This window comes from Elephas maximus, chromosome 3 (assembly GCF_024166365.1).
Source record: "Elephas maximus indicus isolate mEleMax1 chromosome 3, mEleMax1 primary haplotype, whole genome shotgun sequence".
Classification (NCBI taxonomy): Eukaryota; Metazoa; Chordata; class Mammalia; order Proboscidea; family Elephantidae; genus Elephas; species Elephas maximus.
The window spans coordinates 100,316,830-100,341,579 of record NC_064821.1 but is presented as its reverse complement, the minus strand read 5'-3'; the positions used below and the strand labels follow the sequence as shown (position 1 = coordinate 100,341,579).

The window sequence follows — 24,750 nt, the reverse complement described above, 5'->3', positions numbered from 1 at the left end:
GATACTTCCTGGGGTTAAGAAGACCAAGAAAGAGGTAGTGCAAACCAAAAAAACCAAACACTTTGCCGTTGAGTCGATTTCGACTCATAGCGACCCTATAGGACAGAGTAGAACTGCCCCATATAGTTCCCAAGGAGCGCCTGGTGGATTCGAACTCCCGACCTTTTGGTTAGCAGCCGTAGCTCTTAACCGCTATGCTACCAGGGTTTCCAGAGGCAGTGCAGTACGGCGTATAAGAAAGAAACCTGGAATCCTTTCCCACTCTGCCAGGTAACCTTTAAGCCAAGCCTCTCTGAACTCTCCATTAACTTCACAGAGAAGTCGTGATTGCTAGTTGAGAGCCCACTGTGTGCCAGCCACAATGTTTACACTTTGCACAGATCATCTTCTTCAGTCCCTTGAAAATCCTGTATTGAAGATTCCATTATTGTCCTCATTTAAGAGATGGGGAAACAGAGGTTAAGAAGGTCATGCAGAGAGAAGGTAGAGAAGCCACATAACCCCAAGGAGTCCAATACACAAGGACTCCAAGACCAAGCTTCTTTTAAGCACCCCATCTCCTGACTGCTGTCCATTCCCCTCACCTCTAGGCATACCAAGCTTCTCGGTATTTCCCCAGCACCCTGAGCTCTTATCTTGGAAAGCTATTCCCCTTCTCTGCCTGGTCCCTTTAATGGAGCACAGTTCCCAAGTCGTCTCATCTCAGATGAAACCTTCTGAATTAGTAACCTATGGCTGCTGTTATTAATTACCATAAACTTTAGTGGCTTAAAGCAACACAGATTTATTTTCTTACAGTTCTGGAGGTGAGGAGTCCAAAAAGGGTCTTAGTGGGCTAAAATAAAGGTGCTGGCAGGACTGTGTTCCTTCTGGAGATTCGAGGGAAGAATGCTTGCCTTTCCCAACTTCTAGAGATCATCTAGAGCCCCTGCGTGGGGCAAACATTTAAGTACTCAACTACTAGCTAAAAGGTTGGTGGTTTGAACCCACCAAGAGGTACCTCAGAAGAAAGACCTGGCAATCTGCTTCTAAAAGGTCTTGAAAACCTTATGGAGCAGTTCTACTCTTCACACATGAGGTCACCATGAGTCAGGATCAACTATGCAGTAGTTAAGAGAGATCATCTGCACTCCTTGGCTCCTGGCCGCGTCCTCCATCTTTAAAGCCAGCAGGGTAGCATCTTTAAATCGCTCCCTTTCTCTGGCTTCTGCTTCTTCCATCACATCTCCATCTGTGACTCTGACCCTCCTGCCTCCCTGTTTTAAAGACCCTTGTGATTACGTGGGGTCCATGCAGAAAATCTAGTTGTAATCCCCCATCTCATGATCCTTAATTTGTTATGTAAAGGAACATATTCACAGGTTCCAGGAATTAGGATGTGAATGTCTTTGGTGGCAGAGGGGCATTGTTTAGCCCACCACAGTTTCCCTCTGGGAAGACAGAATTGCCTGGCTTCATTCCTGTGCTACCGCGACCCTTTGCACTTTCTTCCCCGCCCTCCACCCCCCACAGCGTCTGGCCTGTTCTATCACAATTGCCTGCTCATATGTTTGTCTCCCCAACTAGATTGTGGGTACTTTAATAGCATAATCCATGGCTTAACCTTCTGGTTAGTCATTCCCAGTGCCTAGTACATCAGCTGACACACGATGGTGCTTGATAAGCGTTGCTTAAGTAATGAATGATGCATTAGCTTGTGACCTCAAGCAAGACACTTCCCCACCGAGGCTAGTTTCTGCATCTGTGACATGATCTTGGAGGCTCTGTAACTCTGTGACCTTTTTCCACAGAGGTTCTGTAGCACAGCTGATTTTGCAGTAGCTAAGCTCTGGACATGTCTTCTCAGATGGGCTGTCTCCCCGCAGTGCTTGTAAAGGTGCCTTTTATTTGGAGATCGCAGCACGCGTCCCAACGCGTGCAGTACGCGATCCTAGAAAGTTGGTTCAGACACTGCAGAGCCTTGGGCAACAAGCTGTGACAGCCAAGTGCTTTTACCTGAGTCCACTAAGGGGAGGTCCTGTCATGGCAAGCAGACTTGTCTAGACAAAAAAGCACAGGCCAAACTGGAGTGGGTTCGATTTCCTTCCTCATGGCTCAGTAGTTGAACCCTTTCCAGAAAGGGAAGACAATAGAACCCAGCACAAACAGATTACATACACAATGTCACGGACTCAGCACAGAGGTACAGGATCATATAAGCCTGCATACAGAGGTGTACACCTTCACCCACATGGACAGAAGCACACACACAAAGGCAGAGAGCTGCCAAGCCACAGCCCAGATAGAGGCGAATGGACAGTCATACCCAGATACATAGACATTCATTTATTCTCCCTCTGTCAGCAGCAGTCAGAACAACAGACACAGAGAGACAGATGCAGACACAGGTAGATATTGACCCTCACAGTCTCCTTTCCATCTCCACACACGTACAGTGACTCCAACCAAAAGCAAGAACACAGTGGTCCAGCTCACCATACCCACCAGCTGGACTAACCGAGGGACTTGGATGAAGGGACAGACATCAGTTCATTTCCTATCCGGTGACAACTTGCATATCTGGTCACCTCCTCCCTGACCCCTCTAACAGATGGCAAATTATGGGGCCCTGGAGGGGTCAGGGGAGGGCCAGCCTGCCATTGCTTTGGGCTCCACAAAGGAAGCAGCTGCTGATGAATTTCATAAACACACAGCAGAGCCCTTCCTGGTCTTCCTCTCCCCGGGGTGTGCCTCAGCTAGTGGTGGCTCTTTTGTGTGCTGCAGTATTGCTCCAGGATGTAGGGAAGGGCAAGGGAATTCTTTGTCTCTGCCCTAGGGAGGTGACCTTGGGGAAAGAGACCAGCAAGAATGATAGTGTGAAGAAGAGTTCAGAGATAGCTCTTCAGGAGGAAACCGAGGTGCAGAGAGAGAGAGGATGTGGCCTGCCCAGGGACACACAGCAGACAGTGGAGAGTAGGAACCCAGTCCCAGTCCTTGATTCCTGTCCATGTACCATCTCAAAAGGGCTAAGACAATAAACTCCAGACATGCTTGGTCTATGCCAGGAATTTGCAAGATTTCTTTCTTCTCTAATGGGAGAGATTCTCATCTATTGCCATTGAATTTATTTCAGTGCCGCACAGGGGAATGGGTGAAATGACCTCCCAAATCTCTCCAGTCTTATGAAAGCCTAGCCCTTTGCCCAGTAAGCCCTGGGGCTGAGGCTGCCACCCTAGGCTCTCAGTCTCAGGTGGGCATGGGTACCAGGAATGGGGATGTGGAAGGGAGAAGGAAGCAAAGGCAGAGATAAACCTTGGCTCCTACTGGATGATGACAGTATCTTTACAGTACTCTACAGTTTGCAAAGTGGTTCTCCTTTCTCATTCACCTTATGAGAAGGAAGGGGCGGATGGTGAGGCAGAGACCCAGAAGGGAATTCTATTCCTGCCACTTGCTAGTTAGGCAGCTTGGGCAATTCACTTCAGCTCTCTGTGCCTCCTTTTTGTATTCTGTGAAGCGGGAGTGATAATACCTACGCGATATTTGGATTGAGGAATCACTGAAATAAACGATGAGTACTGCTTGGCCCATGCAGCACATTTATTGAATGTGTATTATGCATTTATCACTATGCTTGGTTTTAAGGATCCAGAGCTACAAAAAAGACTTGGTCCTTCCAGTAGCTTTCAAAGACTTGGCCACAATTCGTAAGAAGAAACACGTTTTACATCATAAGCCAGTAAAGGCATACACACATAACTGAAACAAATATTCCACAAAATAATGCTTACTGTGTGTGATATGTTCTGCTATTTTCTATTTAACCTTTAAAAATGCTGGTGGTCACCACCCAGTAAGTTAATTTCGTAATTTATTAATGGTTTGCGACCTGCAGTTTGAAAACCATTGATCTAGTGGGAACAGAGAGGTAAACAAACGAGAGCAATAGAATGGTATAGTGGCTGGGATAGGATTCTCTACTGGGGACAGTGGGGACACCAGAGAGATGATAATTAATTCTTCTCAAGGTTGTTGGACTGGAAAGAATTCCTGGAGGAGGTGGTTCTTGAAAGATCAGTGAACATTTAATATAAGATGCGGAAGGTAAGGAAGGAGAGTTTGTGCTGAAGGAATAGCATAAACCAAGATAGGAGATGACTGGGAATATGGTATGTTTTGTGACCCTAGGAATTTAGAAGAAAACGACTGGAATTTGTGGAATAATGGGGAGTTGAGCTCAATAAATAGTAGCCCTCTTTTCCCTTACAGCTTCAACATTGTAGGATTTCTGGGAGTGGTGGCTCTGCCGTTGTCCAGTCATGGGGTACCACGTTCCAATACTCCAACTCTTGCTGAGTGGAACACCCCATTGTCAGAGCTGTTGGCCCTGTGGGTTCTCCTTCCCTGAAGTCTTCCTTTTTGATAGCCTGGAAGTGGACATTTCATTCAGGCTCCTTGGCGGGGCACAGATCTTTATTCTCCTTCAGAATTGCCCACAACCTCCCCTCCTCTCGTGCTCCAACCCCACCCCCCTTCTTTATGTAGGACTAACTTTCAATAGCAGTGAAAGTCATTAACAATGGTAACTAAGGTAATACTCAAATAGCCCTTTATAGGTACAAAGTGTTTTCATGTCTACTCTTTTATATAAGTTTTGCAGTAACTATGTGAAAGTAGGCTTTTTTTAAAATAACATTTGCACACAGATACAAGGCAGATTTATCATCTGAAATCATAAACCTCTTCAGTTTATGTAAAGTCAAGTAGAGAGAAGTGTGTGACCTAGCCCAAGTCCCACAGCAATAGCAATTTCGGGGCTAGATGCTGCTGTCTGACTCCCATGGTGACGCTCTTTCCAGCGTGTCACGTTCCCTCTCAGCTACACCAGGAAATCCCTCAACACAGACAGCTGGCAAATCCCCAGTGCCAAAAGCTGCTGCAAGCCCTTTATTGAGGTCAAAAAGTAATGAATGTAATCGGGTAACTCCCATTTAGTCAAAAGACAGGGCTGCCAGAGATGGCTTTTCTTTAGCCAGCATGAGGGTGAGCCAGATTCCAAGGCTTTCTCTCCCCTAATCTTTCCTTAATCTGTGAGATAGTTCATTATGGCAGAGCAGGAAGCCAAAAGGAAATCTCAAGGCCTAGGCATATAGGGTATATGAATAAGGAGCAGTAGGCATGGTCTGTACTCAAACCCAGAGTGGACTAGGCTATTGAGAGCTGCAGTTGCTGGGCTCTGAGCACAGAGATGACTCAACACAATTCATGCTCTTTAAGGAAACATGACATAGCATTTCAAGCATTATGCAATGACACCTAAGGCCTAGTGCTGTGATAGAAGGCCATTAAAAATTCAATATGGTTACCAAGGAGGGAAGGTAGGGATGGCTCAAGGGTGCTGTCATGATGTTCAGTTGACAAATAAACTGCTCTCAGAGAGATGATAACCTGTCTGACTAAAAAAAAAAAAACACAGAGCCATTAAATGGCAGACCTGGGAGTTGAGTCCATCTGTTTATCTCTATGAACTATCCTCGAATGGTTCTCTTAACTTCAGTCTGCATAACAAACACCTCTAGTGTTTGCTAAAATACAGACTCCAGGCCACACTTCCAGTAGACCTGGGGTGAGCCTAGGAACCTGGTTTTTCAAGACATACCCAGGTGATTTTGAAACAGATGGTCTGAGGCCAGCACTTGGAGAAATATTGGAAAGACAATCTCCTGGTTTTCTTCTGGTTCTAAGATTCTGTAACTCTACTTTTATACTTGTCTGCTCTGTGCTAGCATCTAAGCTCAGTGGGAGCATATAAAAATTGTAATGCGTAAGGCCATCATTCCTATCTTCAAGGAGCTCACTTACACAATCTCAGGAGTTGAAACGCTCCAGAAACATTTAAAGGATGATTTTGTTATAATCTGCCCTTGATAGAATGGCCCTCAGAATTTGCTAACTCAGCCATTTGCAGCAATGGAAGCGGAAAGCTGGCTACTGACCAGACTTCTGATTTCTGGCCAGTGTGGTGCCTGGTGAGCTCCAGCCAGGGAGCACCCCAGTAGAGCTGGGCTGTGTGTGTTCCGAGGGGCCTGGCATCTCCGGGGTGTGTGAATGTCATCAAGAAGGCATGGGAGCATCTTCCTTTTTTTTTTTCCCTAAATTTTAGTTACTTTTGTTGTTGTTGAGAATACAGACAGCAAAACGTACACCAGTTCAACAGTTACTATATGTACAATTTGGTGACATTGACTATATTCTTGGAGTTGTACAACCATTTTCACCCTCCCTTTTTGAGTTGTTCTTCCCTCCTTAAGTATAAACTCACTGCCTCCTAAGGTTTCTATCTAATCTTTTGAGTTGCTATTGTCAGTTTGATCCCATATAGATTGTTCTTCAAAGAGCATAATGCTAATGCTCAAGGCAGACCCTTTTTACTAGATAAGCTTAACTGTTGTTTGATTTTCAGATGACTTCAGGGGATATTTTTGGTTTAAATTTTAAAGATTATCTCAGGGCACCCTCCATGGCTCCAGAAAGTCTAGCATCCTTGAGAATTTTAAATTCTGTTCTGCATTTCCCCCCTTTTGATCAGGATTCTTCTATGGAATCTTTGATCAAAATGTTCCGTAATGGTAGCCAGAAACCATCCAGTTCTTCTGGACTCATGGCAAAGGAGCCAGTTGTTCATGGAGGCAATTAGCCACACATTCCATACCCTCCTATTTCGGACTCTTCCTCCTTTCTCTGTTGCTCCAGGTGAATAGAGACAAATTGATGTGCCTTGGATGGCCTCTTGTAAGCTGTAAAGGCCCCAATCACTATGCAAGGAACCAGGAGGTAGAACAGAAGCACTGAACATGTTGTTATTAGGCCAGTTAACTGAGATGTCCCATGAAACCATAACCCTAAACCTCCAAACCAAGGAACCAAATCCCATGAGGTGTTTGGTTGTATATAAACAGGCTCAGCAGCTACTTTTTTTTTTTTTGTCACTGTTGTAAATATATCTATCACACAACTTTTGCCAATTCAACTTTTTACAGCTGTATAACTTACTGACAGCAAGTGCAGTAATCACCTGTGCTACTCTACTTTTAATCAATGCGTTTTTTTCGTAACCATTAGTCCCCCTTTGCCCCCTCCCTTCCATTCCTGGTAACCGCTAAGAAACTTTGGTCTCCATGCATTTGTCTTTTCCTGTTTTTTTATATAAGTGAAATCATACAATATTTTGTGATTGGCTTATTTCACTCAGCATAATGTCTGCAAGCTCCATCCATACTGTAACATGTATCAAGACTTCATTTCTTCTACTGGCTGAGTAATATTCCATTGTATGTATGTATCACATTTTGTTTATCCATTCATCTGTTGATGGGGATTTAGGTTGTTTCCACCTTTTGGCTATTGTGAATAGTGCTGCAGTGAACATTGGTATACAGGTCTCTTTGGGTATGTATCTAGGAATGGGATTACTGGGTCGTATGTTAGTTCTATTTTTAGTTTTTTGAGGAACCGCCACACTGTCTTCTACAACAGTTGTACCATTTTGCGTTCCCACCAGCAATGGATAAGAGTTCTAATTCTCCACATCCTCGCCAACATTTGTTATTATTATTATTTTTTAATCTTAGCCATTATTTTAAAAAAAAAAAAAATGCTGTCAAGTCAATTCGGACTTACAGTGACCCTATAAGACAGGGTACAATTGCCCTATAGGGTTTTTAAGGAGCAGCTGGTGGATTGAAGCTGCTGACCTTTTGGTTAGCAGCGGAACTCTTAACCACTGTGCCACGAGGGCTCTTAGCCATTCTACTGGGAGTGAAATGGTATTTCATTGTGGTTTTTATTTGAATCTCTCTGCTGGCTAATGATGCTGAGCATCTTTTCATGTGTTTGGTGGTCATTTGAATGTCTTTTTTGGTGAAATGTCTATCCAGGTCCTTTGCCCATTTTATGATTGGATCATTTGTCTTTTTGTTGTTAAGTTGTCGAGGTTTTTTTATATACTTTGGTTATTAATTTCTAATTGGATTATGGTTTCCGAAGATATTCTCCCAGTCGGCAACTTGTCTTTTCACTTTTTTGGTAAAGTCTTTTGATGAACAAAAGTTTTGAATTTTTATGAGTTCCCATTTATTTAATTTTATCTTTCCCTGTTTGTGCTTTTGTTATTATATTAGAAAAACCATTGTTGAAAGCTAGGCCTGACAGCGTTGTCTCTGCTTGTTCTAATAAGAATTTTATGGTTTTAGTTTTCACATTTAGATCCTTAATCCATTTTGAATTTGTTTTTGTGTGTGATGTGAGGCATGGATCCTGTTTCATTTTTTGAGTCTTCTTTAATCTCTTTCAGCAGTGTTATATAGCTTGGATTGTGTAAGTCCTTCACATCCCTGGTTAGATTTATTCCTAGGTATTTTATTCTCTTAGATGCTACTGTAAATGGAATTGTTTCCCTAATTTCCCTTTCTGATTTCTCATTGCTGGTGTATAGAAATCCAACTGATTTTTGTTTGTTGACCTTATACCCTGCAACTCTGCTAAATTCCTTTATTAGCTCTAGAAGTTTTCTTGTGGACTCTTTGGGATTTCTTATATGTAGGATCATATCATCCATGTAGAGGTAATTTTACTTCTTCTTTTCCAATGTGGATGCCTTTTATTTCTTTTTCTTGTCTTTTTTTTTTTTTATTGGTCCAGCTAGGACTTCTGATACAATATTGAATAGAAGCAGTGAGAGCCGCACCCTTAACTTATTCCCGATTTCAAGGAGAAAGCTCTCAGTTTTTCTTCATTATGATGTTGGCTGTTGGCTTTTCATATATGCCCTGAATTTTCACTCGTACACAAATCTTCTTTAGGGTTTTCATCAAGCATGGATGTTGGATTTTATCAGATGCTTTTTCTGCATCCATAGAGTTGATCATGTGGTTCTTTTCCATTGTTTTATTTAGGATTTTTGTGCATCTTCCTTCTTGATTGTGCTTATTTGCCTAAAGTAGCCCCAGAAATTATAGGACTGCTAGAGTAAATCCTATCTGTCCTGTCCCATCAGCACATCCTCATGTACAGACTTGACACGCTCCTTCATATTTGCACTCATTCCCATTTCCCCCTCTCTCCTTTTCCTTTTTTCAGTTTTTCTCTTCTCCTCTTCCTTCATAGGGGGTAGGGAGGAGAAGGACCGTAATTCGCAGCCTGCTTTGTGTAGGTAAGCACTGAGCACACACGCCAGTTGGAATGGCCTCCACTTAAATCAACCTCTTACAGTGCACCAGGCACTCTGCTGCCCTTTAGCCACTTGTTATGACATATAGTCCTTGGAGTAACCCTCTGAGGTAGGTATTGTATCTCCTATTTAGGTATTTTGCTGAAAATGGTAAAACTTGGATGTAAAGACGTCTTTCGTATTCCAAAGAACAAAGATTTTTTAATGTGTGTTGGATTGAGAGTGGGAGATGGTGATGCAATGGTATTAGAACATGAATAATGGTCACCATTTGTACAGATTCTTCCTTACAGTGAATGAACAGGGTTCCTCCAGCCCAAGGTTGCCTTGTTTGTATGTAGTCTTGCTCCTGAAGGAAAGGAGACATTGACCTGAATGTTTGAGAAAATCAGATCATTTTACCCTCAAACCACAGAATAACCTGCCGTTCTAACTCAGGAGGAAGTCAGAATCACTTCCCAAGACACTGTCAGAAAGAGTCAAAATATTGGAAGGCAGAGGAAAGTAGAGTTATAATTTTTCCCCCAGCATATTTACCCAAACTGTAAGAGTTTTCTGGTAACACACGCAAGGATCTCCGGAGTGAAGAACAGTGCTGGAAAGAAAAGCATTACCTCCCCCCTCCCTCCCTCCCACACACACATACCATCTATACCAGCTTCGTTCTATCCTCAACATCTCAAAATCCACCTCTTCTTCGTCTCCACAGCATGACTGTAGTTCAGGACTCACCCTCTCCTAGACTCTGTACTAGTATGCCATTGGTCTCACTACCTTCAGGCTCACTGCACCCTTTCCCAACTCCTTCTGTATTCTGAAAGGAGCCCTGGTGGTGCAATGGTTAAATACTTGGCTGCTGGTGGAAAGGTTGATAGTTTGAATTTACCCAGCAGCTCCATGGGAGAAAGACCTGGTGTTTGCTCCCATAAAGATTAAACCAAAACCAAAAACCAAATGAGTTGCTGTCAAGTCAATTCTGACCCATAGCGACCCTATAGGGCAGAGTAGAACTGTCCCATCAGTTTCCAAGGTAATCTTTACAGAAGCAGACTGCCACATCTTTCTCCTGGGGGTAGGTTCAAACCTCCAGCCTTTCAGTTAGCACCTAACTGCTGCGCCACCAAGGCTCCTCCACATAAAGACTACAGCCTAGAAAACCTTATGAGGCAGTTCTACTCTGTTACATGGGGTTGTTATGAGTCAAAATCGACTCAGCGGCACCTAATGACAACAGCGTCTGTATTCTAGATTCCAACATGATCTTAATGCAAGTCTTCCCAACGTGATGCTTTCCTGCTTAAGCCTTGACGACATTTCCTAGAGCCAAGAGGATAAGATCTGAACTCCTCAACATGTCATAGAAGGCTTTTCAAGGTGTGGCCCTGGCCATTGCAGCCTCATGGAATGATCCGCCCTTAGCCATACTGAGCTTCTCACAGTTCCCTGAACCTGCTGTGCTTGCTCACTCCTGTGCTGGTGCACACGCTGCTCCTGCCTGTAACAACATTCCTGTTATTCACCACCTGGCTAACTCCTATTTAGCCTTCAAAGCTAAGCTCAAATACACCTCTTTTGGGGGAAAGTCTGCTGTGGCTCTCTGCCCTTCCCTTCTGTCTAGGTTAGATGCCATATTCTCTGTGGCTTTTTAACATCCTGGCTTCCCTCTATCATAATCCTTAAAGCACTGTACTGTAGTTATCTCTGTAGCTCTCTCCCTCACTCGGCTGTGAGCTCCTGAAAGGTCTCTGTCTTATGTATATTTATATTCTCAGGGCTTGGAACAGAGAACTATCTCAGTAGATATTTACTGGTTGCATTCATTCATTTCTCAAAAAAAAAAAAAAAAAGATAATTATACAATGCAAAGAATCAGAGAAATGGAATTGAAGGCCAGTGCTCTGAGCAGTGTAACTTAGAACACTTCTTGGCACTTAGGGTATAGAGTTCTTATTTGCTGAGTATGACTGTAGCCTGAGACCTAAGATTGCTACTTAATGTCTACGGACCCTTCCTGGCCTGGGCTCCTGGGTTTTCTTTCTGGGTGAAGATCATCTTCTGCACAAATGCTCCAAGTCCTTTTTTGTGTTCTGCTGCTCAGGCATTGGGAGGACTGAACCCTGTTTGAGTCTGACAGGTCGTGTTTTATGATTCCCAAAAAGTATTTGTGTAACCTCAAGCTACACTGAAAGTGAAATACCGCTTAAAGGGGGATTCTGCTGGACTGGGCCCAACTTCTCATGTTGCCACTGGGCTGTGCGCTTTTGGTGTGTGAGTATGTGGTCCCTCCAGAAGTCTTCAAGAGCTCCCTGTGCCGATAGGATTCGAGGCCAAAGCACTTGCTTCCCAGTAGTTTAGAAATTCAACAATATTTATTGAGCCCTTGCTGTGGGCAAGGCCCAACGCTAAGTGTTGTGGGTGATAGAAGATGATTAGGGCAAGGACTGTGCCTTCAAGAAACTTCTTATCTAGGAAAAAAGGCTGATGAGCAAAGTTTTGGTGACTCCAGGGAATATGGGACACTGTGAGCCCAGTAATTCCTCTGGTGTCCAGAGTATTAGAGACAGAAATGCCTTTTGTTGAACCATGTACTAGACACCGTTTTAGATCTTCTTAAGTACACTATCGCTTTTAATCTTCATATTATTCCTACCTTGCAGTTAGGAAACTGAAACACTAATATGTGGTGGGTATGAACCTAGAAAGCCATACTGGGAACTACACCAGTACATTGAGGTTATAAGTAATAAGATCTTGAAGGAGGAGGTGTTTGTTTTGGGGAGGGGGATTCCCTGCTATGTATGCCCTCAGCAGAGAGGAAGGAGCCTAGAGAATGATCTCTAAGAAATAAGGGCGGTAAAAAAAAAAAAAAAAAAACTAAACCCAGTTCCGTCCAGTCGATTCCAACTCATAGCAACCCTATGAGTTGGAATAAGGGCAGTAGGAGCCCTTATTTGCTAGAACTTGCTGCTAGACTGGAATAAGTGGAGATGAACGCCAGTAATGGGGAAGGATTAATCAAAAATGAAGGGGAGGGGTAATTTTCAGGTAGCGATGAAGACATTGTCTCTGCTTCTGTCAGATGATCACCTCTTTTCAGGACAGTAGGAAGTGAGGCCGTTGGAGGAGTTGAAGGGAAATGTGGGGTGGGGCTAGAGGAGAGTTGAAAAGCTTAATAAATATTTTTCACATTTAACTTTGATCATTTTTTTAGTTTTTCCTTGTTCAGGGGGCACTTGAACACCCTTCCCCTGACCACTTGTGAAGAGTTCCCAGTGAGAGGAGCCTGAGAGCCTCCTGGCGCAGGGGCAGGCACTGTCTTTTCTAACTTGAAGATATACCTTTTTGTACCAAAATTCTTACTGTTCATGCTTCCTTAGAAAAGAAAGTGAAAAAAAAAAAAAAAAGCTTAATTTTTTTTCTTTAAAATGGTGCATTCACTGGCACTCAAGCTATAAGTGGACTTAAAAAAATCAGTTACTTTTTTTGGCTAATATTTCACTTCTTCGTAGTTACATATAAACAGTCTACCTTTCTTTTCTTCACCCTTTTTTCCCCTAAAATATCATTAAACATTCGATTAGGTAATAAATGTAATGCGTACAAAATTCAAGAGGTATAAAGGGTTTTACAATGACAAGTGCACCTTCCTTTCACCTTTGTCCTCCAGCCTCCCAGTTCCCCTGTCCTGGGTAACCCCGTGCATGACCAGTTCCTTGTTGGAATTTTTGTGGCCCTTTGTTCATTGCTGTGTTACTACAGAAGGGACATCATGGAATTTGGTTGAACAAATGCTCCAAGTCCCTACTGTGTGCTGGTCCTAAGCTGTTAAAGCCTCAGTTTTGGTGATGTCTTATGAAGGACTTCATTTTCTTGCCTCTGATGTGACCAGGAAGGAGTCCTGGTGGCTCAATGGTTAAACACTCAGCTGCTAACTGAAAGGTCAGCGGTTTGAACCCACCAGTGGCTCTGTGGGACAACGGACCTGGTGAATGCTCCCATAAAGATTTATAGCCTAGGAAACTCAATGGAGCATTCTGCTCTGTCCTATAGGGTCACTATGAGTTGGAATTGATTCAATGACACAAAACAACGTGACCATAATGAAGTCCATTGTGTTAACATCGCTAGGGAACATTCACCATCTTCAAGACAAAAGCTTTTCATGTCAGAAAGCTGTTGGACATAGGAACTTTGGAAGTGTTTTATCCCCCATTTTGAAACCTAGCCATGTGTTTCCCATAAATTACATGACTGATAGCTGCCTCTTATAGTTATTTAATACAAACTCCTGTTGCTAACTGGTTCAAATGGATTTCTGTGTATTTATTTGCCACCTAATACAAAGCATATGTGTTTCTTCAGCAACTCATCAAGTCCTTGAGTCTTTCATCATAAATCCATTGAGCAGGAACTAAGCCTGAGGCATGCTTATACCCTTGCAAATGGGAGTTCAATAAAAGCTTCTCAATGATTTTAAGAAAGACTCAGTGAGATTATATGCCTAGGAGGAAGAAGGCTGGGGAATGAGCAATAGGAGATTTTTCACTGACCTTGCCTCTGGGTTAGTTGCTGACTCCTTCAGCAACAAGACCCGGGCTTCTCGACCTCCATCAAAACTATTGGTGTCACTGGATTTTCAGGAAAAAGTGGCCACTATCTCTTCCTTATTCTAACTCCCGCTGATATATGAATTCATATTGGCTGATCTTTTTTGGTTATACCCTAGATTCCTTTGTGAGGAAAGGGAAAGTAGCATGGGTAAATGACTGTGACTAATTATGACTTGCTTCCTTTGTTTAGGAACTTCCATTTCATTGCTATTCATTTACCTTGAGAAATAAGAAATAAATAGGGGCTATGGATACGGATATGGATACGGAGGAATGGACTGAGAGTTGGGTTCTATTCCTACTGCTGCTGTGCAACCTGGGCCATGTCTCTACCCTTCTCTGGGCCTCAGTTTCCCTGTCTGTACAACAAAAGTTGCACTACATGAACTACAGCCCTTCCCTGTTGAAAGATCTGTGACTTGGAGCCCCTTTTCCCTAAAGCCCATGGTCTTGTGATGCTCCCTTTGCCTTTGAATGTCCCCAGTCCCCAGGTATCCATGACTGATCTGGGTCTCTGATTTGTGCTTCTAGGTTTTCTTCGTGTCTGACCTCTTCAAGAGCAAGACGACTCTGTCCCTGCCTCCCCCTCCTATCAGGAAGGAAATCCTCTCGCCTGTGGACATTATTGAGAGGAACAATCACCACAACATGGTGTAGGAGCCACCCACCTCTCAAGCTGTTTTTGTAAAATGACTGCTGACAGCAATTTCTTGCTGCTCTCCAATCTCATCAGACAGTAGAATGTAGGGAAAAAAAACTTTTTGCCTGACTGATTTAAAAAAGAAAAAAAAAGTGTCTTACTTTGTGGCCTTCCAAAATAGGTAGTGTTCACCTATGTGGAAACAACAGCAAACTAACCCCAGGTGCCGGAATCCTGGATGTGCAATTGGTTTAAGTGTTCATGTTCTAGTGAACACGGGCTTGTTCTGGAGCAAACACTAAAATGGTTTGAGTAGAGTCTGTTGGTCACCTTTGTGACCTGAGGAATCCCAGGCCTGTAAGAAAAGCGCAAATTCACATTGTAGCACACGATGCCAGAGATAGCACTGAATTAAGAAAATAGCCATTGAGGGGGCTCCCCTCCTACGTCTCTCTGTCCACCCCACGCTGTTCTTTACTGTGACTTTGGTTCAAGAAGTTCATTTTATTTTTATTTTTGGATAAAAGGAAAGAGCAAGCTTGCTCAGTCACATTATCCCGAACCCAAATTCACACTCCTGAGGCCTTATCACTTCCCCGGCCCACAGGCCAGTAAGCACAGTCCCTCACATTAGTGATTAGGAGACTCTTTGTGGATGAGTGAATTTCACAAATAGCACAATTTCAGAAGACATCGAGGGTGCATACCCTCATTTGTCTTCTGTTGACGCATCAGCCTGTGATGCTGAAATGGCGATGACAGGATGCTGATGTTGTGTACACCAATCACCGGGCACTTGCACACTCTTTAGAAATGGTTAGACTTCAGTGACTGCCTTCTCCCTTGAAATCCTTGCTGTGTACCTACCAGGGTTTCCGCTGAGGGTCAGGAGATGAGCAAAGGCGTGGTCCGCGGCCAGCTGAGAAGAGGCAGCCTTCTGTACAAGAGATGGGGGAGTGAAGGGGGCGGAATGAAAAAGGAACCAACCTCCTGGCTACTCAAAGTCAGAAGGAGCCAGAGTAGCAGACGGGCTCATACCTGCGAGGCTGCCCTTCAAGATCACGGAGCTGACAGGGGTCCTTGTGGGTGTTGCTCTTGCTAAACTGTGTAAAGCACTATTGTCTTGGGGTTGATCTCTGGGGCAGATCTTGGTAGGTTCTGCTGGGCAGAACACGTGGGTTAAATCTCCGTAGAGAGTTTTCCTCATCCTGTATCCTTTAAGTCCTTCTAAGCAAGGTCTCACTCTAGGCAGTGTACAGGGACTCCTACGGCACCTTTGAGAAAAGGAGGAAGGAAGAAATGCTTTCAGATCTTGGGTGCAAACCTTTCAAAGGGCTAAATGTAACCACATGCATCTACCACATGCACATCCGTCCTTTCATTTCAACTATAGCAAGCTATGATTTTTATATATAAATATTATATAAATAATGTATAAAACATTAAAAGTTAACTATGTAAAATATTATTTCTGAAACAATTTTAGCTATATCCACTATGATTATAAACTGTGTCTCGACCTGTGTTATTTACATTAGCTGCTTAAAAAAGCATTGAGTTAATTTTTTTTTAATATCAACTAAAATATCGTAGTTCTGTGGTAGACATTGTTTTACAGTGAAAGAAATAACTGCAACTAGAGAAAACTGTATAAAAGCATTAAATTGTCAGTATTTTTGTAAGGTTCCATTTTGTAAAGAGAATAATATTCAAAGACTTTTGTAGAATACAAAGTGAAAACTTGTATCTGCGAAACTATACTTGTATTAAATGTGCTTTTGAAATAAAAGCTCGTAACACAACTAATTAAGGAATTGGAAGCCTGGAATGTTTGAGGGGTGTTTGTCTCAGGTATGGGGGTGGATGGAGTGGGAACCCCAGACCTGGCCCCTCTGAACGGGCTTACCTTACCTCCTGATTCTTTCTGCGGGAAATATGGTAACCGTAGTATATCCCAGAAAAAGTATCTATACTATGTTTTTGTTTTTTTTTTTAAACCATAGTATAGATACTGGAATTCCTGGGAGCTGTAAACAATTAATGCACTCTACTGCTAACCAAAATGTTGGTGGTTCCTTGGAAAAAGGCCTGGCTATTATTACTTTCAAAAAATTACACCACTGAAAACCCTATGGAACACAATTGTACTCTGACACACCTGAGGTCACCATGAGTCAAAATCCACTCCACCACAACTGGTTTTTAGTACAGATACCAATGTCAGAGCTGCTCTTTCATCTTTGAAAGGTCGTTTGCAGAGTGAGGCTCTGGCTCTGCTCTCATTTCAGGCTCTTCTAAAGACCTTTTGTGTTCTGAAGGGTATTTTCATTTGGGGAGCTGTGGGCTCCCCAAAGGCAGATAAAGAGCCCAAGTGTTCCAGATAAGGTGTGCCTGGGAGCTTAGTGAGGGAGTCCTAAAGCAGCTGACATCAGAGGAAGGTGAGTGCATCACTGAGAATGACATTTTGCTCCTGCTTTCCTTTTCTGTGTTTTCCCAACCCGGAAGGAAAGGGCAAGCCGGAAATTCACATTTACTGAGCGCCTGGGTCACAGGCATGTCTACCCTTTTGTCAGTTTTGAGCTTCACAGCAGTTCTTATATTTAGAAATAAAGAAAGCAAAGATGAAATAACGTCCAAGATCCCAAAACAGTAAATTGCAGGACGGAACGTGTGTTAGTTTTCTAGTGCTGTGGTAACATACTACCACAAACTTAGGGGTTAAAAGAAAACACGTTTATTATCATTAGTGCTATAGTTTGGGTTGTAAAGTTAGAAAAGGGTCTCACTAGGCTAAAGTCAAGGTGTTGGCAGGACAGCATTCCTTTTGTAGGTTTAAAAAAAAACAAACCCAGTGCCATCGAGTCGATTCCAACTCATAGCGACCCTATAGGACAGAGTAGAACTGCCCCACAGAGTTTTCCAAAGAGCGCCTTGCAGATTCAAACTGCCAGCCCTTTGGTTAGCAGCTGTAGCTCTTAACCACTACACCACCAGAGTTTCCTCTGGAGGTTTTAGAGAGAGGCAAATTCCTTGCCTCTTCTAGCTTCTAGAAGCTACCCGCATTCCTTGACTTGTGGTCCTCTTACTCCATCTTCAAAAGCCACCAACACTGGGCTGAGTCCTTCTCACTACCACTCTCTGGTTCTTCTCTTCTGTTCCCTTTTCCACATTTAAGGACTGTTGGAATTCCATTGGGCTCATCCAGATAATCCACGATAATCTCCCATTTTAAGGTCAACTGACTAGCAACCTCAGTTCCATCTGCTACCTTAATTTCCCTTTGCCATGAAATACATTCAGGAACTCCAAGAATTAGGACGTAGGCATTTTTTTTTTTTTGGTAGGGAGGAGGCTGGGAGAGCCATTGTTCTGCCTACCACAGTCCACTCTCTGGTACCCAAAGATTGTCATCCCTCCTTCATGCAAAATTCATTCACCCTAGTCTAACATCCTCAAAAGTTTTTGACACATAACAGCATCAGCTCGAAATCCAAAATTTCATCTAAGTCTTACCAGTTCAAAAGTCCTAAATCTCATCAAAACTAAATCGGGTATGGATGAGACTTTGATTATCATCCATCCCAAGAAACAATCTCTCCATCTGTGAACCTATGAAACTCAAGAAACAAGTTATCTGCTCCCAAAATACAGTGGTGGGACAGACATAGGTTAACTGCAATAGACATTCCCATTCAAAAACGGAGAAAATGGAAGGAAAAAAATGAATCATCAGTCCAAGCAATTTCAAAATCCAGCTGGGCAAACTCCATCTGGTTTCAAGCCCTGGGACTAAGCCTCTGCAGCTCATGGCTTTTTCTATGCTCCAAGGTGAGCCTGCTAGGCAAAATCCACTGCTAGATAAGGCAGGCCCTATTCTGGTAACCCCTCACCTACTCAGGCCCCTGTACAATTTCTTAGCATTTCCTATAAGTGGAGACATACCTTTGGGCCATAGAATACAGCCAGGGAGATTCCTTAAGGGAAGAACCCCAACTTTCACTTCAAATTTGGAGTAAAAAAGGTCCAGAGAGACAACTCACTGAGTGTTCACACAGCAAGTTAGCAGAGGAACTGGGGAGACCAGAACCCAACTCTCCTGACACCAGTCCCCCAGTCTTTCCATTATGCCTTTTGAGTACTTGCCACCACCTCTGTCAGTTTTTTATACTGGTGGCTTGCATGTTGCTATGATGCTGGTAGCTATGCCACTAGTATTTCAAATACCAGCAGGGTTAAGAACTTCCAGACTAAGGGAAATTAGGAAGAAAGGCGATCTACTTCAAAAAATTAACCAATAAAAACCTTATGGATCACAACAGAAAGCTGCCTGATATAGTGCTGGAAGATGAGTCCCCCAGGTTGGAAGGCGCTCAAATACAGTGGCTACAATAATGCACTCAAACATGCATCAATTACGAAGATGGTACAGGACCAGGCACCATTTCGTTCTGTTGTACATGGGGTCATCATGAGTCGGAGCTGACTCAGTGGCAACGAACAACAGTAGTACTTAACAGACTAAACTAGTTTCTAAGAGAAATAACATTTCATGGAGACATCAGGGAAAGATGGAGCTGCACCTCATAGTATCCATGCCATTGTGGTAGGCAGCCTGATGAAGTCAAAAGAAACATGGTCTTTGGAGTCTCATCAAGGTTACAGTCTTGGTTCTACCACTTACTAGTTGTGTGCCTTTGTGTTTTTTTTAATTGTACTTTAGTTAAAGGTTTACAGAGCAAATGAGTTTCTCATTAAAAAATTAATACACACTGTTTTGTCATATAGGTTGCAAATCCCACTACAGGTCAACACTCTCCCTTTCTCGACCTTGGTTTCTCCATTACCAGCTTTCCTGTCCCTCCTGCCTTCTCATCCTTGCCCCTGGGCTCGTGTGCCCCTTTAGTCTTGTTTTGTTTTATGGGCCTGTCTAATCTTTGGCTGAAGGGTGAACCTCAGGAGTGACTGCAGTACTGAGTTAAAAGGGTGTCAGGGGGCCATATCTTGGGGTTTCTCCAGTCTCTGTCAGACCAGTGAGTCTGATCTTTGTGTGTGTGTGTGTGAGTTAGAATTTTGTTCTACATTTTTCTCCAGTTCTGTCTCTATTATGATCTCTGTCAGAGCAGTCAGTGGTGGTAGCCGGCCATCATCTAGTTCTGCTGGACTCAGTCTGGTGGAGGCTGAGGTAGTTGTGGCCCATTAGCCCTTTGGACTAATCTTTCCCTGTGTCCTTGGTTTTCTTCATTCTCAGGTTGGGACCAGTGGACTATCTTAGATGGCTGCTCACAAGCTTTTAAGACCCCAGATGCCACTCACCAAAGTAGGATGTAGAACATTTTCTTTATAAACTATTTTATGCCAATTGAGCTAGTTGTCCCCTGAGACTGTAGTCCCCAGCCCTCAGCCCAGTAATTCTGTCCCTCTGGGAGCTTGGATGTGTCTATAAAGCTTCTATAGCCTTGCCTTGGTCAAGTCGTTCTGACTTCCCCAGTATTGTGTACTATCTTACCCTTCACCGAAGTTACCACTTATCTATTGTCTAGTTAGTGTTTTTCCCTTCCTGCCCCTCCCCTCCCTAGTAGCCATCAAAGATTGGTTCTTTCTATGTGTAAACCTTTTCACGAGTTTTTATAATAGCAGTCTCATACAGTATTTGTCCTTTTGTGATTGACTTAATTTCACTAAGCATAATGCCTTACAGATTCATACATATTGTGAGATGTTTCACAGATTCATTATTGTTCTTTATTGCTGCATAGTATTCCATTGTGTGTATGTACCATAGTTTATCCATTCATCTGTTTATGGGCACTTAGGTTGTTTCCATCTTTTTGCTATTATGAATAATGCTGCAGTGAACATGGGTGTGCATATGTCTATTCATGTGATGGCTCTTATTTCTCTAGGGTATATTCCTAGGAGTAGGATTGCTGGATCGTATGGTATTTCTATTTCTAGCTTTTTAAGGGAGCATCACGGTTGTGTGCCTTTCGACGAGTTTCTTAACCTCTCTTAATCTCAAATTGCTACTCTATAAAGATGAGATTTATAATACCTGATTCACACCTCTGTCTTTACTCATGACATTCTCTCAACCTTGATCATTGCTACTCGAAACATGCCACAGACCAGCAGCATTTGCATCTCCTGGGAGCTGGTTGGAAATGCAGGTGCTCAGAATCCACACTAGACCTACAGAATCAGATTCTTCCTTTTAGCAAGATCCCCAGATGATTGGTATGCACAATAAAGTTTGAGAAACACCCCCACTCTTTGTGCCATGAACTTGCAGATTATGTTCCAGTGTGTTCTGCACAGCTGCATCCCTCCAAGGCTTGGCTCAATGTATGCTGTGCAGACATCAGTAACCTCTCAGCCTTACACACCAAAATTACACGCGCAAAGATTGGTCCCACGACTGCAGCTTCCCAGGGGTAAGGAGCATGTCTTACTCATCTCTGGATCAAGTCCTGGCTTCATAGCTGACACTGAACAGTTCCTGGTAGCTGTTGAACCAAATTGACCTCTCTGGGTCAATGGCTCCCATTACCCACTCTGCAGGAATACAGAGAACTTTCTATAGGAGTTAGTCAAGAGATATATTTTCTCTGTGGTAGAGATAAAAGAGGCACACTTTTTTTTTTTAATTCATTTTTTAAATGAATTTGTGTATTCATTCATTTGTTCCAAAATATTTCCAAATGACCATGTATCCGTAAATCGCTGACCTAGGTACTTTTACATGCTTTGCTTCATTTAAATCCTCAAAAACAACCAGTAAAGTAGATATGGGGCCCTGGTGGTACAGTGCTTAAGAGCTATGACTGCTAACCAAAAGGCCGGCAGTTCAAATTCACCCACCACTCCTTGGAAACCCTACGGAGCAGTTCTACTCTATCCTATAGGGTTGTTATGAGTTGGAATTGACTCAATGGCAACAAATTTAAGTAGACATAAGTAGCACCATTTTACTAAGAGGGGAAATTGAGGCTCATCCGAATCTTGTTTAGTTCACACATATAATACAGGGCAGATTTGAGATTCAGATCCGAGTCTTTTCAGTTGTTTGTTGAACTAGTATTTGTTATTTACCTACTCTGTACCAAGCACTGGTGAGTACATAAGGTAAGATAGTGTTTAAAACTGACATGAGCCCAGCTTCAAGGAGCATATAGTCTAGTGGGGAATGGAAATGCTAATCAAATATGTAGTTAAGAACTAAGATGAGTGTTACGAGGAAAAACTACAGGAAGCTACGAGAGCTTTCAGCAGGAGGAACCATCCTATCAAAGGATGGCTTCCTTCACATCTGCCTAGGGCCAAAGCCTGCTTTCACTACACCTCTGCCCTAACCAAATGAATGAAAGGGGACTTGCCAAGTGTAATTTTGTAGAAAAGACAAGTGGGTAAATAATTACAGTGGTGTGATAAGGGAATGAGCTGTGTACAAAGTGCAGTGGTGGCATAAATGGAATGTGCTAGAAAGACTTTGAAGTCCTCCATTGTGGACCCTCTCCCCAGCCCATGGAAACATCCCTTCTGGAACTTTCAACCCTGAAAAGAATGCCAGCTTCTGCTAGAACCCTTCCAATGGTGATAATTATGACTTGATAGTCCTTTACAGCTTTCAATGGTTTAAAAAAAAAAAAAAACTCACTGCCGTCGACTCGATTACGACTGATAGTGACCCTATAGGACAGAGTAGAACTGCCCCCATAGAGTTTCCAAGGAGCCCCTGGCGGATTTGAACCGTCAACACTTTGGTTAGCAGCCAAAGCACTTAACCACTAGGCCCCCAGGTGGTTTAGAACTAGAAAATGTGTACAGCAGGGTTGTAGCTTATCACCTTAGTTATTCAATCTGTATGCTGAACAAATAATCTCAGAAGCTGAGCTATATGAAGAAGAACATGGCATCAGGATTAGAGGAAGACTTGTTAACAACCTGCAATATACAGGAAACCAACATGCTTGCCAAAAATGAAGACGACTAGAAGCACTTGCTGACGGAGGTTAAAGACTACAGCCTTCAGTATGGATTACACCTGAATGTGAAGTAAACAAAATCTTCACAACTGAACCAATAAGCAACATTATAAGGGAGGAAAAAAAAAAGAAAAACGAAGTTGTCAAGGATTTCATTCAACTTGGATCAATAATCAACATCCATGGAAGCAGTAGTCAAGAAATCAGCATATTGCATTGGGCAGGTCTGCTGCAAAAGACCTCTTTAACATTTTAAAGAGCAAAGATGTCACTCTGCTGATTAAGGTGTGCCTGACCCAAGCCATGGTCTTCTCAATCACCTCATATGTGTGAGACAACAGGACAATGAAAAAGGAAGACAGGAGAAGAATTGCTGTATTCGAACTGTGGTATTGGTGAAGAATATTGAATGTACCACAGATTGCTAGAAGAACAAAGAAATCAGTCTTAGAAGAAATACAACCAGAATGGTCCTTGGAAGTGAGCATGGCAGGGCTTTGGCTTATTTACTTTGGACACATCATCAGGAAAGACCAATAGTTAGAAAAGGACATTATGTTAGGTAAAGTAGAGGGTCATCACTCAATGAGATAGATTGACACAATAGTTGCAACAATAGATTCAAACATACCAACAATCATGAAGATGGTGTGGACAGGGCAAATTTCATTCTGCTAGACATTAAGATCTCCATGACTTGGAAATGACTGAACGGCAACTAACAATAGCAACAACAATATAGTTTTCAAAGCACTTGAGCACACATGATCGCATCCAAATCCTCCAGATAGCCTCCTAAAAGACGATATTGAATGAATATCCCCAGAGTATCAGAGAAGAATGTCAGTGAAGGGAGGCTCTGAAAATTTTCTTTGAAAGTCAAAACATGTTACAACTAATAATAAGAAAAAGAGAGAGAACCATTTCTAAAACTTCAAAACAGAGGATATGCAAATGGAAAAAAATACATAAAAGCATATTCATCCTTATTAGTCACAGGGAAATGCGAATTAAAATCACAATGAGATACCATTACATACCTACCACACTCTCAAAATTAAAACAAAACACAGAACTGACAATACCAAATGTTGGTTAAGATGTGAAACTACTGGTACTCTCATTCACTGCTGGTGGTATAACCACTTTGGAAAATTTTGGCAATCTGTATTAAAGTCAATAATATACATATTCTATATCCTGGCAATTCTACTCCTAAATACAGACCTAACAGAAAGGTGTACATATGCTAACCAAAAGACACGTGTAAGAATTCTCATGACAGCATTATCCAAAACCGGAAAAAAAAAATCCCTGTCAACAATTAAACGGATAATTAAATTTTGGAATATTCACAGGGGAATACTGTTCAGCAAGGAAAATGAACCAACTCCTGTTAGGTACAACAATACCAATCAATTTCACAGAAAGAATATTGAATGAATAAAAACAGGCACAAAATAATACATACCATATGATGCCATTTTTATAAAGTTCAAAATTAGGCAAAACTAGTCTGTGGTCATAGAAGTCAGATTCATGGTTCCTTTGGGGGGACATATTGATTGTGACTTGATCTGGGTGGTGGTGACTTTGGAAATATTTATTGAACTATATGCTTATGATTTGTGCACTTGTCGATTTTTATATTTCCATTGAAAAGGGGGAGTCAGTGACACAAACCTTTAGGTAGCATTTGTGGAGATGCTATGATGTTTGTGGTGAGAGTGGTGAGGGGAAATAGGATAACTGCCACCTTGGTGACCAAAGAGTGGAGTATGTAGTTCCAGCTGCTTTCAGTCAGAAACTGTCCCAATGGACGGTGCCTGTTATGGCACGTGGAGGGAGGAATCCATTCTACCTAAGTCAGCACAGCCTTTCTTTTGGATTCAGTGTTTTGGAAGGAGGGTGTGGGATGAGCTTTGTACATAGAGCTACGACATCAATGGGACAGTCTCAGTGAAAGATGGTCTTGTGGACCTGATGTCTTTAAACCCAGTTGAAGCTCATGTGCCTAGTTTTCACATTTCCTTTTCTTTTTAATCCTTTTAGGCAAGTTACTGCAGCACACGGGGCCTCTTTCTAAGCCATTAAGCCTCTGACTTCTATTTCTGTGTTTCCTTTCCTTTCATTACTCTGGCATGTGTGGGCAAAAAGAAACTTTCTACTGGCATCTTCCTGTTTCTGCTTGATTCACAAGATGCTGTCTGGGGCCTACCTTTATTGGCAGAGGAGTTCTATGACTATGATGTCACCTCTGCTCAGTTGGAGGACCCCAGCATGAATCAAGACATCAGAGGAAATGAGCGG

General features: G+C 42.6%; 1 protein-coding gene across 1 annotated transcript in view; it reads left to right on the top strand.

The window, feature by feature from the left end:
* The window catches only part of PLPP3 (phospholipid phosphatase 3), a 101,867-nt gene extending 85,583 nt beyond the window's left edge, over window positions 1-16,284 (top strand). The window contains exon 6 of the mRNA XM_049879371.1: window positions 14,350-16,284. Coding sequence (XP_049735328.1) covers window positions 14,350-14,475 — 126 coding nt within the window. The 3' untranslated portion in view covers window positions 14,476-16,284. The remainder of the gene's footprint in view (window positions 1-14,349) is intronic.
* Window positions 16,285-24,750: the final 8,466 nt, after the last annotated feature.